At 28.3% G+C, this 12,898-nt stretch overlaps 1 protein-coding gene across 1 annotated transcript; it reads right to left on the reverse strand.

Annotated features, from left to right (window-relative positions):
* Positions 1 to 385: 385 nt before the first annotated feature.
* LOC107443728 (WD repeat domain 92) lies at positions 386 to 12,884 on the reverse strand. The gene is made up of 8 exons (XM_043045420.1): positions 12,616 to 12,884; positions 10,367 to 10,467; positions 8,999 to 9,129; positions 8,761 to 8,862; positions 7,778 to 7,893; positions 6,468 to 6,602; positions 5,266 to 5,363; positions 386 to 3,776 (listed from the first exon to the last, which is right to left on the reverse strand). Exons 1-8 carry the CDS (start codon positions 12,787 to 12,789, stop codon positions 3,572 to 3,574), a joined length of 1,062 nt encoding a protein of 353 aa, XP_042901354.1. The 5' UTR covers positions 12,790 to 12,884; the 3' UTR covers positions 386 to 3,571.
* Positions 12,885 to 12,898: the final 14 nt, after the last annotated feature.

Consider the following 12,898-nt stretch of genomic DNA (forward strand, 5'->3'; position numbering starts at 1 on the left):
AAAGTTATTTCTCGCACTGTGACAAATTCTGTTCAAATTTTAGATTTAACATTTAAAATTACATAATTTGAAATAGAGTAAAAACTTAATACCTTGCAAATCTACAAAACTTTCTCACAATATTAAAATATATAATTTTATAATGTATGTAATTCCATTTTTTATTTTACAAATTGTATACAAGTACTTATAAGTTTGAGATCAAAAGGGCATTATATTTACAGACTCTTAATTATTATGTTTCTATACAATAAAGATATAATATTTGTATTATCATATATATAAACTCAAAGTAAAGAAATATTGTAATAAAATTTTTTGAAAACAATGTAGATGTAAACAGCTCTTTATTTTAACTATCTCTGTTGGATGCACACAAAAAAGAAAACAAACTAAAAAATGATTTTATTACTAGTTGATATGTACAAAGAATGTTACTTTTCAACATGATTGCCTTGAATATCCAAGTATAGTCAGGAGGCATATTTTTAAAAGGAAACTAATTGAAATAGCAATCGATTTACAGAGGAACTAATTATATTCTAGAATTAGGAAAAATAAATTGTGATATTGATACTTGATAGGAACTTTTTATGACATAATAAGTTTTGAAAGATCATTTTATTTTATCATAAAGAGACTTATATCACTTTGGAACTAACAATGAAGTTATGTCAGTTAACATGAATTCGTTTAAGCTTCAATACACAAAATTTCTCTCTAGACATACCCGCCAAGTCTCCTGTTTTTTAACGAAGACTTCCGTATTTTACGACTATTTAAAAATAAAAAAATTAGCGATAAATATCCGCTAATAACAAAAATACTTATCTTATTTCTCAACAGATGGCACTGTTGCACTACTGTAGTTCTTACATGGCTGTGCCGACCAAACCAGTATAGTTAGAATACTGCTGTAAGTCGTTTATTCAGTGAATTTTTTTCTCCGATAACGAACTTCGTTATTTACCTGCGGGAATTTGGCAATAACTTTGTTTGTTTGCATTGTATTTTTACCAATCGTCAAAACATAAAAGTATTTCTTTTTTCATAATCATTTATTGTGGGTACCAGTTTGGCAACTAGAAAATGAACTTTATAAAAAAAAACAGTTCAAAAATATAGCAGGTGTTACATCAGGTATCCAATGTATTCCACTTAGCAATGCAGAGTGAGAGAGAAATTATTTTTAAAAATTTGCTCAGAATTTTCTGATGAAAAGTAATTTCCCCTAGTAACTCCCCTATAAACAGATTCTTCATAAAAATTTCCAAAACCAAATCAGGTACTTATGTTCGAAATATGAATTTATGAAAATTATTTTGATGTAGAGTGTTTATATGTTAGTAATTATGAATAATGGTTTAAAAATCTTTTTTAGATTAAGATATATATACCTATTTTTTACTTCGATAAATGTAAGTGCTTATATTATTTCCAATTTTGATTTTCTCTGTTTGACTTACATGATTATGCATGATGTATCAAAACTGTGCATGTAGCCCATGAAAACGTCACAAGTAAAATCTCTGTTATTTTATTTCTGGCAAGTATGTTAAGATGAGCTCTTAAAAAATACCATACCACCCAAGAAGAGCATACAATTAATTAATCTTGAGTAAGAATGACCAAATTCCGCATACAATATTGCGCACAAAGAGAATATAAAACCAAATGAAATAAAACATATATGAATATTAAAAGCAAAAATGACAAATAAAATAGCTTTTAATGGTTTTTAAGAAACCTCATAAAAATGTTATCATTTATGTTTGTTGACAAGCTTACAGATATTTGAAACCAAATGAAGAAAATTTCATAGGCATTAAAGGAAAAAAGCATTTACTTTATCAAAAAGAAGTGGAAAGGAACTTGTGAAATACTCGGTAGTGCAAAGAAAATTAATTCCAAAACAGAAACATAACTTTTGATAATGCTCATCGTAATAGAACAAAATAAAAGAGATGAGCAGAAAACAAATAATAAATATAAAATACTACTGTAACAAGGTTTCAGCAAAATTGTATACAAGCGAGTAAATTTTTCTAATTTAAAGGATATGATACAGTATTTTCCATGATTCGTCAACTTTGGGTACAAGTACGATTGGGGAACCTTTTAGCAAGGTTCCTGAATAAAGTATTCAAGAAAAATAATTCAAATTATTTTTTGTTAAATGGTTTTTTAAACTAGGAAAATCATGAAAATGAGTAAACCTAACAATAGAAAAAGTACAAAAATTTGCATTGCGTAACCAGAAATATTTTTAAAGTAAGGCTGCACACAAGAAGGCTCGATTCTCCTCAATGAAACTAGATATCACACGAAAAGAAATGTTATACTCCACAAGAACAAATTTAAAGATAAGGCTTTCTGCATTCTAATTCTTCATAAATCAATCAATCCTTATCTTTCTCTCTGCTGACCAAAGGGGTGGTCTTCACATCATCTGATCCCCTGCTTTGTAGCATCCACCATGTAAAAAGGGGGCAACCACAAATTGATTGCAGTTTATAAATTTTGTAGTGGGTCAACTTTCATCGATCTAATCAAACCAGCTTGTACATAGCATAACTTAAAAATCTGCAAAAGGTAAAGTGGATATCTTATTATTTTGTTAGTCCCCCCCCCCTCACAGCACTGTCACTTTACCTGACAAAATCTATAAACTAAAGTAAGGCAGTGAAAAAGAATTTTTTCTTTGTATTTTTCAAAAATAAAAAATAACTTTAAATCTTGCTTTAAAATAAATAATACTTATCTTTTTTTTCCTAAATTAAAGAAAAATGACTTATTAAATATTGATTAGTTGATTTAGCCATTCATAGCTTTTCTGATACGACTCTAACTAATTTTTGAGCAGAATCAGTTGTTTAAAAATAGCTTGTTAAATGTTTTCATAATGATTGATAACTCAAAACTTATTGTCACATTTATATCTCAACTATATTATCATTATAATAGAGAAGACACATTATGCTCCCGTGGACAGAATTTTTTAGTATTATGAAAATAAGGACTATAAATGTAACTTTTTGAGGATAAGTGATAGCAAAATAGAAATTTTAGCAAGCTACTATACTAAAGTCAAATAATTGTAATACATATTTTTAAAATAACATATAAAGGCAATAAGTGACAATGAAAGAGTCTCATTTTACATTATAAATTTCAATAAGAAGTAACTGACATATTAAAATAAAAGCAGAACTATTTATATTGTCAGACATTCTAAACAAAAGAAAAATTAACAAAAATATACAAATTAAACCCAAAACATTTTAGGCATTTAGTCAACAACAGAACACAAGTGAGGATATGGTAAATGATAAAAAAAAAAATTTAAAGATCTTGACAAAGAATGAATGATGCATAGGTGCAAATGACGTCAGTAAAAAATGAATGAGTGCAAACGGCGTTAGAAAAATTAAACATACATTTTTCTCTATAAAATTGTGCAAAAGACAACGAGTTTTCAATGAGCCAATACTGTTTCTACTTCCTATTGACTAGATCTTCAGTTCAGCATAGAAGCATATTGGCAGTGCATGCTTGGAATAATAAGCCTGTTTTATATAGTGTTAAGTTTTGTAACTATCAAAACATACAATGATTGATCAAAAGAGCTACACACAGCAAGACCCAGCTTATCTGAGTTCCAATCAAATCCTGAAATTGGTTGGGGTGCTATCACACTGTCTTGGAGTAAATGGGCATCTCCCGTAACACCAATTTTAGACGGTCCTTCTTCATTATAACGCTTAGATGGGTATTCACTACAAAATAAAATTATTGAAAGTCAATAAAAATAGGACACTTGTTTCTTAGGCTTAAGAGAAACACTTATATATAGTACAGCAAGGTTTACATACTTCTCATTAGTATATTTTTAGTATAATTGAAGATCTTAGTAGAATAAGATAGAGAAAAGTTTTGGAAAAAATTGTGATGGATGATGATAGGCTTTATTTTAGAGTTATTTAGCTGTACATCCTTTTAATTAGATAAGTCTTTGAATCACGTAAATCATTTGCTGAAGGTACAAAGTAACAACCTTTGAATATTTTTGAAGTGAAAGAGGGTTCTAAGTGCATTTAGTTGACGGATAACCTTTAAAACTCTGCCTTTTTAACATTAAAATAAAATGGTAAAGAGAGTGAGCACTATGACATAAACAATTTAGATTAGTTTTAGGAGTTTGTAGATTTTGCCAATATGAAGTTCGCAAACAAGAAATAAAAGCAAAATGTAATCTTTATTTCTGATTATCAATGCATAAACTTTAAAGCAAATTTATTCAAATTACCTAAATTGTCATTGAGAAACCTTCATCCACTCAACTCTTCAATTGCAAATCAGTGTAAATTTCAAGTTAATTGACATAAATTATACGTTCAAGGCTAAAGACTAATGTTAATATATGGTGTAAGAAACTATAATATGAAAAAAGCACAGAAAAAAAAAGAAAGTCATTCTGGCTCTTTTCAGGAATTGTGAAACCATTATTTACCACCACTGAAATAAATGGTCATTTAAATGTAAAGCAATTTTATTTATGTATTTTATATTTGCTCGAAGTGGACAGATATTTTTTATTATTATTTAGGGCAATAATTACAGACTTTCTAAAAACTTTACATAAGAAAAAAATCAATGGTTTCAAAATTTACATATTGCTATCTAAGTATTTTACATATTGCTTTTATAAATCTTTGCATAATCTTTTTACATTATCTTTGAACAGTAAGGGAAAGAAGCATTGATACAATCATTATCTATTTCTTCAACTTTAATTGTGATAGCATAGAGCCCATGAGCACCAATATTTTTTTCAGATCATTCCCATGAAAAGCAAACCATCACAAAAAAGCTATTAGTGCCACATAAATGATCAAAACAAATAAAATAGAAATGTATGGTACAAAATTAAAATGAATATAGCATATACCTTAGCCATTAGCATTCTAAGGATTGTTTTTTTTGTTTCTCCTATTAAAATTAAGGTTAACTTTTTTTTAAAAAATTGAACAGACACTACATTGAGAATGCAAATTAAATAACATTTTAAACCTTTTAGATAAGTAGCTATAAAATTTCAAGTAAAGAATTTTAAATGTGTGCTGTATTTAAGTTGCGAGAAACAGCAAAATGCTGCCTAACTGAAAAGAAACATAAAATAAATATAATTACAGAAAAAAAATGAATAAGAAAACTAAGATAATGAATTATAATAAAAGGCAGGTTTTTATAAAAACTGGAACTTACTAATTCCATAAACAAAGAGATCCTGAGCCTCCTGTTGTCATAAATATATCTCTATTCTGGGGTAGATGACGACAAAGCCAAACAGTAGATTTATGAGCCTTTATCAATAAAATGAAAACATTTACTAAAAGAAATTGGAAATGAGCTAAACATTTAAAAGTTGGCATCTAGAACTTTTGTTGAGTTATAAGCATATACATTAGCTTGTTGATGCATATATACTAGTTGCTGAAAATAAGTTTTGAACTTAACTATTTAACTTATATATATTTGGCAACTCAAAAAAGTATAATATTTTCCAAAAAAAGCTGAAGAAATTTTTCAAAAAGGCTGTAATAATTGGGAGCTTATATAACAGTAAAAAGTTATTTCTGCTGGGCCGGAATAGCCTGGTCAGTAGGGCGCTGGGCCCATGTCCAAGAGTTTGTTGGTTCAAATCACGCTGGCCGAAGACTCCCCACATAGTACATGATGACAGATGCACGTTAAATCTGTTGAGTCGCTAAGTCCTCCATGTTCCCATAACAAATCAAAACCTCTGGGGGTACTGGATTGGTGATCGATCGTTCTCTGATTCAGGTCAAAATTACGAACTGTGAATGAATGAATGGATGCATGAATAGGCCCGCCCTATAAACAGGTGTGACGTATGATGTGGCAGAAGTCAAATTCTTGAGATGGCGCCACTGGAAAACAAGAACAATCGCACCTCCAACAGGCATACGAAAGCAAGCAAGCAAGTTACTTCTGCTTATATTTAAATCAAATAATTCAATTGGAATGTTAAATGCAAATTACAAGACCAGTTTCCAAATCATTAAAATTTTCTAATAAACTGAAGTTGCAAGAGGGTAGATTAAGTCAGTCAATTCTTCTAAAATGCCTTTTTATTACTCTGACATAAAAAAGACATAGATTTTCCTAAAGTTGAATTTGTGAAGGTACCGATAAACGGTAGTAAATTCGGCCTGGACAGACCCCTGACTATGGAAATTATTTAGATTTATGTGTGTTAAATAGATATTTTAATGGCATAAAAGTTAAATGCTGTTATTTGTGAATCTGTAAAGTATTAAATTCAAGTACTTATTACACTAAAAGCAATTTAAGATTTCAGAGTTAATAACTGAAAACAAAGATTAAATTGTACAAATGCGTTAATAATAACATTTCAATAGAAGTGTTTAAAACACTAAGTTTACTTTTTTCAGCAATGAAGAATATCCTTTCTTCGTATGGTATGTTCGCATATCAAACAAATGAAATTTTGATTCCAATGTTGTAGCAACTAATTTATTCATACCAATATCTTTGCGATCAAATTCAACACAGCATACCTAAAACAATTTTAATTTTAAAACAATCATAAAAAAACACTGAAAATTAAATTTCTTTAAAAATTAAAGATTTAAATAAAAAATTAAATTCTTGATAATTTTAATGTACAATAAGGATTCGGTTGAATAATAAAGTTGGTAAAATCAGATTGTACAGATATCACTTGTATATCAGTTTGGAACCAATAAGTGGATTAATAAAAGAAGATATTTTCTTAAATGAATAAATTTATTTTGTCCAAAGAAATAGTCCCCCCTCCGCCCTAAGAATTAAAAAGCGATTAAGGGTTAGATAGAACACTGGTAGTATGCACTAGATCAAAAATACCAGTAAGTGCACTGGAAGTTTCCATTTTTGGTAAAGGGGAATTTCTGATCTACTGATTACAATTTAATTTTTATCAAATCACCATAATGATCTGCTTAAAATAAGCATTAAACTAAGTTTTTGAACTCTAACAATTGAATGAATATAATTTTCTACTATTTAAAATTTGCTAAAATAATGTTCATTTGAAGCAGTTCAAATTCAACACAGAATGCCCAAAACAATTTTAATTTTAAAACTATTATAAAAAACACAATAAACTAAATTTGTTTAAAAATTATAGATTTTAATAAACATTCAATGCTTGTTAATTTTTTTTGAAGGAAAATTCCTTTGTACTTAACTAAGAACAATATGGATTTGATTAAATAATTAAGTTAGTAAAATCAGATTGTTCATACGTCTCTTGTATATCAGTTTGGAACCAATCAGTGGATATATAAATAAAGATATATATGTATATAGATATTTTAAATAACTTATTTACTCCAAAGAAATAGCCCCCCCCCCCCAAAAAATTAAAAANCCCCCCCCCAAAGAATTAAAAAGTGATTAAAGATTAGATAAAACACCAGTAGTATGCACCAAATCAAAAACACCAGTAAGTGTGCTATAAGTTCCCATTTTTGGTAATGGGGAATTTTTGATCTACTGAATAAAATTTCATCCAGTTATAAAATTTAATAAATAGAATAAAATTTCATACATAGATTTAAATTAAACAGAATATTTAAACAAAAATTTTAAATAAAAAAAGAAAGATTAAAACTATAACAATGACTAAAATTATTTAACTAAGTACTAATATCATTGCAACCAGACAATAGTAACAAGTGAAATTGTTTACCCCATTTTTCAAATTGTACTCCCAACGAAGGCACATATTTTTTAAATCAAAAAATTTTATATCTCCATTATCATACCCAGCACAAATAACTCTTTCTTCATTATTGTAAGCATTTCCTAAACAAATAAAACACAACAAATAGCAAAATAAATATATCTGTTAAAATGAAATTGAGATATAGATCAAAATTTAATTTCCACAAATATAAAAATAGCAATTACAAATAAACATAAGTTCATCTTAATTATTACAGAATAACATAGTATTTCTAACATTTCTCTTGAAACACTAAATATAATCAGTTAAAGCAAGAATAATTTTAAACATTTTATATTTTCTTTAATGATTGAGAAAAGTATAAGTTCATTTTTGCTCACTTAGGGTTAGTATAAGTTCATTTTTGCTCACTGAGGGTTAGAATATGTTCATTTTTGCTCACTAAGGGTTTGGCAGTAGTGAGAAACTGCTTTAATTTAAAGTAAAATTAAAGCTTCTTTCCTATTAATTTGAGAAAGTAAAATATCAATATGGGTTTTGTACACCGGGTTCCTGATTAAGTTTTTTATAATATTAAGAACATATATTCAATAGCTTAATTACAAATCCATAGAAAACATTTTTCATCTCTCAAATTTCAGACGGTACATTGGTCTGAGACCATTAAATATGACTCGGACAACCATAAAATAGGTATTACTGGCCCTCAGATGTGTATGATCAAAATAAATAAATGATATGGTGCTTTGGTTTTTTTTCTTTTTTTTTCTTCTTGCTTTGGTCTATGTTTTTATCTTAAAATAGCATGTTTCATGCACGTTCTCTGAAATGTAACTTATCATTTTAATACACTACAGAAAAATGGACCTACAAAAAAGTGTACACTAGTAGCATCTTATAGTTACTGGTACTTTGGACCAATAGTTAAACTTTCTTAATTTCTACTCATGCTTTTGGTTGTATAAATATAAAATATATCAATTTACCAAATGCAACAGTCCAGCAATCTCTTTTGTCATGACCTGCCTCTGGTTCCATTGTTGCTACAGGTAAATCTTTTTGACGTGGATCCCAAACTTTAACACTGCCTTAAGATAAAATAATTTTTCTTAGCACATAATTGTATATTTTGTGTATAGGTAAGCTTATTTATTATGAGCCTCAATATAACAAGATGTCTTGTTTAATGAGAAATTTTTAACAGATGGGTGGTTATTATCTTACCATCTCTACTACATGTGACAATTTCTGGAGCTCCAGCACCAATATTTAAGCCTCCAACACCATCAATTGCATTTATTATCTGTGAATGAGCTTTTACGGAATAAATAGGAACTTCACTCTTATCCAGGTCCCTGAAATAGACATAAACTGTCTAACTTTAAAGGATGTACATGGAAATATAACACAAGTTTATATTAAGCAAAATATCATAGAAAAACATGTTCCCGTAAAATTTATAAGTACAATTATAAATAAATAATTAAGGTTTGAAAAAGTTTAAAATGATGAGCATCTTCTTTTGGATTTTGAAAATTTTTTTAAGAAATAATTGAATATTTTGACAAATTTCTTAACTTTATAAAATCAATAAGCTAATTTAACTAATATGTATGAGGGTATTTATATAAAAGCTAACAAGACACACATAAAAATAAAATATGATACATTGAGATGTCTATCCAGTTTCAGATCAATACACTATGAAGTACATCAGGAGAAAAAACTTCAGTTATCAAGATAGCTCACTTGAAAACAAACACCAAGTGTTTCCATATTACTTAATTAAAATGCATTAAGATAAAGCAAAAATCCACAACTATGTTAAAAATATTTTCTTTCTTAGATATCTAAATGACTAATGAGAAATAATTAAAATACATTATAATATTTTTCATTATAATATGCCGTTAACATAATGCTCAAATATCTATATCATTTTTAGATATCTCAGTATAGACTGAAAAAATATTTTTTCTTTTAAAATTTTTTTCAAAAACTTCAAAAGTTTTTTTAACTACAGTAGACTCTTGATTAACCAAGAGAGGAATAAAAAAAAAGGATTATCTGAGAGGAATAAAAAAAAGTGAAATGCAGATTGCTGCCGCTGAAACATGCGGAAAGATCTCATTTTCCTTAACTTTTCCTTCCTACTGCATTGAACTCATCTAGCTGTATTTGAATACAGATGATCAGTTTTGCTCCCGGAATGTTCTTGTGGCGGGGCAATGCGAGATATGACTCAGCGTTGTACAGATTAAAATTTTTTCACATTTTACATTTCGTTTATAGTGTTAACATGCTGAAAAGGAAAAGAGTTGTTCTTAGTATAAATCAAATGCAGGAAATAAATAAAAAACCAGAAAATGGACAAACAGTTATATTATAATTTCGTGAATATGAGACAAGTGACCAAATTCAGGAAAGACATGAATTTTATTGCATCATAATTATACGTTTTGAATAATTTTTTCATCAAAATTTGCATAAATTGAATAATCCGATATTTTTGCTTATCTGGACTGAAGCATTTCCTGATGATCTTGGTTTATCAAGAGTCTACGTTGTTATTTAAAAATTTATTTAACTAACCAGATTTGTAAATTGCCTTCAAAATCTCCAGTACCTAAATGTCGCTGATGAAGACCAGATGCCCCGAAGGTCCCACACTTAAACCCTTTTGGTTTAGTAATCTGAAAGTAAAGTGAGTTTAAACAAAACAATATTACAGGAAATGCCATCAATTAGATCAAAGCAAATAGTAAATAAAATTATTATTATTTTTTTTTTTTTGAAGATGTTCAGATTTGTTATTGATATCTTTTATTAAATATAATAATTAATTAATATAATAAGTTGTAATAATTTAATATAATACATAATATAATAATTTAAAAATTTATATAATAGGAAATGGATAGGTTAGACCAGGTTCTAAGAGTTTTGTTTGTTTTCTCCATTAACATGTTGCACAACCAATACTACAAATCCTTATGAAAGAATCACACAGCACTGTTATAAGTGTGAAATTTTTATTTTAACAAGTTGTATCTTAGCGCATTTTTTGAACTTTGCCTATTAAAATACGTTTCCATAAGCATACAGCAAAAAATTTAAATTATTTTACAGGGGTAGATCTTCAATTTAATAATTAATTATACCTTTTTATTATATATCATATGGAGAAAAATTATTGTGATCTTATGTGAAACCCAAAACATGTGATACGTTGGTCCACTAATGGAACATATAATTAATTCAGAGTATTTTAGTTTATAGAGTTATACAATTACATACTCTTAATAATAATAATTTAAATTTATTTATATACATATACTTGGAACCAGAAAAAAGAATCTCAGTATTCTTTTTTTAAAATTTCATTTATACAAGTCTGAATGACAAAAGGAATGAAGAATGACAAAATTTTAACAAAATAAAAACTAATAAATATTTTATAAAAAGTATTTAACAAAATGTTTTAAATCTTATCTACAAGTATCTATTTTATTTAAAAAAGACTTACAAAGCTAGTTTTGTTTACTTTAAAAAATAAAATTTGTTAGAAATATTGCATTATAACTTAAAAAAAAAAAATAGAGAAGTTTTGGAATAAAATTTAAGATTTGGGTTTGAAAGATAACTCAGTAAAGAGACTATTTAGTGCCTACTCTCTTTAAAATTAGAAGAAATTTTTTTAAATTTTTATTTAAAAAAAACTTAAATTTAATCGAACTTAATTCTTCTTAAGGAAATATGGTAAGAGATCAAAATTTCTACAGGCGTAAGATTTTGAGCTTGTATCTATATGTTTTTGTGTCTGTATGTTCTTCAGAGATTGTTTCTTACTGTTCTATAAATCAGTAATCCCCAAACTTTTAGCCTCGTGGGCTGTTCAATGAAGAATACACCACAGTAAATAAAACAGGAATAATTTAATGTTCCTTAGGCAGTCCGGTATCATTACATCCAGGGCTCAGTACCAGTCAGGGGTTAGAAACCACTGTAATAAATAATTATATTTGTGTGATGCAATGTCAATTTTTTTTTTCATGTTTAACAAATGTTGATAAATAATTGTGCATGAAGATGATATAATCCTAATTTTCTTTAAACCTCACCAGAAAATATCAAGCTTTTCATTGCATAACTGTTTGCATAGCAAACCTCTACACATTTAAAAATATGTTTTCAAGTTTAAAATCTATTTGGTGCCTTGGAGGTTGTAATTGGCGGAATAGATAGCAAAACAGAAATATTCCTAACACAAGATATTCTCGGGATACAAAATTGATAAATGTCTCATTAAACTTCATAACACGCTTACTAAAGGGGAGATTTCCGTATCATGATCTGTGGCATAATAATCGCCAAGTCTTAGCTATTTCTGGGCATTGGACCGCGAGAAACTAAAACAAACATCACAGACTGGGACCAACTGATCAGAGATTTCCGTATCGCGATCTGCGGTAGAATATTTGGCAAGTTTTGGTAACTTCAGGACAGTTGCCCGTAAGAAATTTAAAAAACATCACTTAAAGGGACCAACTTGAAATGTATAACTCGTAGCCACCCCTGGGCAAACATCTACATGATTTTTTATAATTTGTAAGCTTAAATGTATTTGCACATTGGCGACTGTAGTTGCGGCAACAGATCACGATACGGAAATATCTCCTCTCGTAGCCACCCCTGGCAAATATCTACATGCTTTTTGTTTTTTTTTAATTTGCAAGTTTAAAATTTGTTTGGCACCTTGGCAAATGTGGTTGGCGAGACAGGTAAAGATACAGAAATATCCCCTAAAGGTAAATATGGAAACGCTTTATGTTTCAACTTACATCGCTAACTAACTGAACTTTACCGCTGGAAATTTCATATATTTGCAATGAACCCGTCCCATTAGGATGTGTACCAAGAGCAATGAATTTCGTACTAATTGGTATCCACTTAGTATCAAATATTGTATGATTCACAGGAACATTGGCATGTAAAATTATCTGAGGTTTATCCATAGTATACGGTGTAAAAAGTGAAACAAAAACTTAAAAATAAAACAACGCAAAAATTTCAATTTTCGCAGTGTTTATTTACTTAATGATCTCAGTCACCGTTAAGGAATCA

The sequence above is a fragment of the Parasteatoda tepidariorum genome, chromosome 1, assembly GCF_043381705.1.
Source record: "Parasteatoda tepidariorum isolate YZ-2023 chromosome 1, CAS_Ptep_4.0, whole genome shotgun sequence".
NCBI classification, from domain to species: domain Eukaryota; kingdom Metazoa; phylum Arthropoda; class Arachnida; order Araneae; family Theridiidae; genus Parasteatoda; species Parasteatoda tepidariorum.

Bases quoted from the DNA above. Each gene is read 5' to 3' on its own strand.
- LOC107443728 (XM_043045420.1), bottom strand. From the start codon at position 12,789: ATGGATAAACCTCAGATAATTTTACATGCCAATGTTCCTGTGAATCAT. The intron at 10,468-12,615 runs GTAAGTTGAAAC...CTTTACTTTCAG, and splicing joins AAGTTCAGTTAGTTAGCGAT to ATTACTAAACCAAAAGGGTT. The intron at 6,603-7,777 runs GTAAACAATTTC...AAATTGTTTTAG, and splicing joins AGTACAATTTGAAAAATGGG to GTATGCTGTGTTGAATTTGA.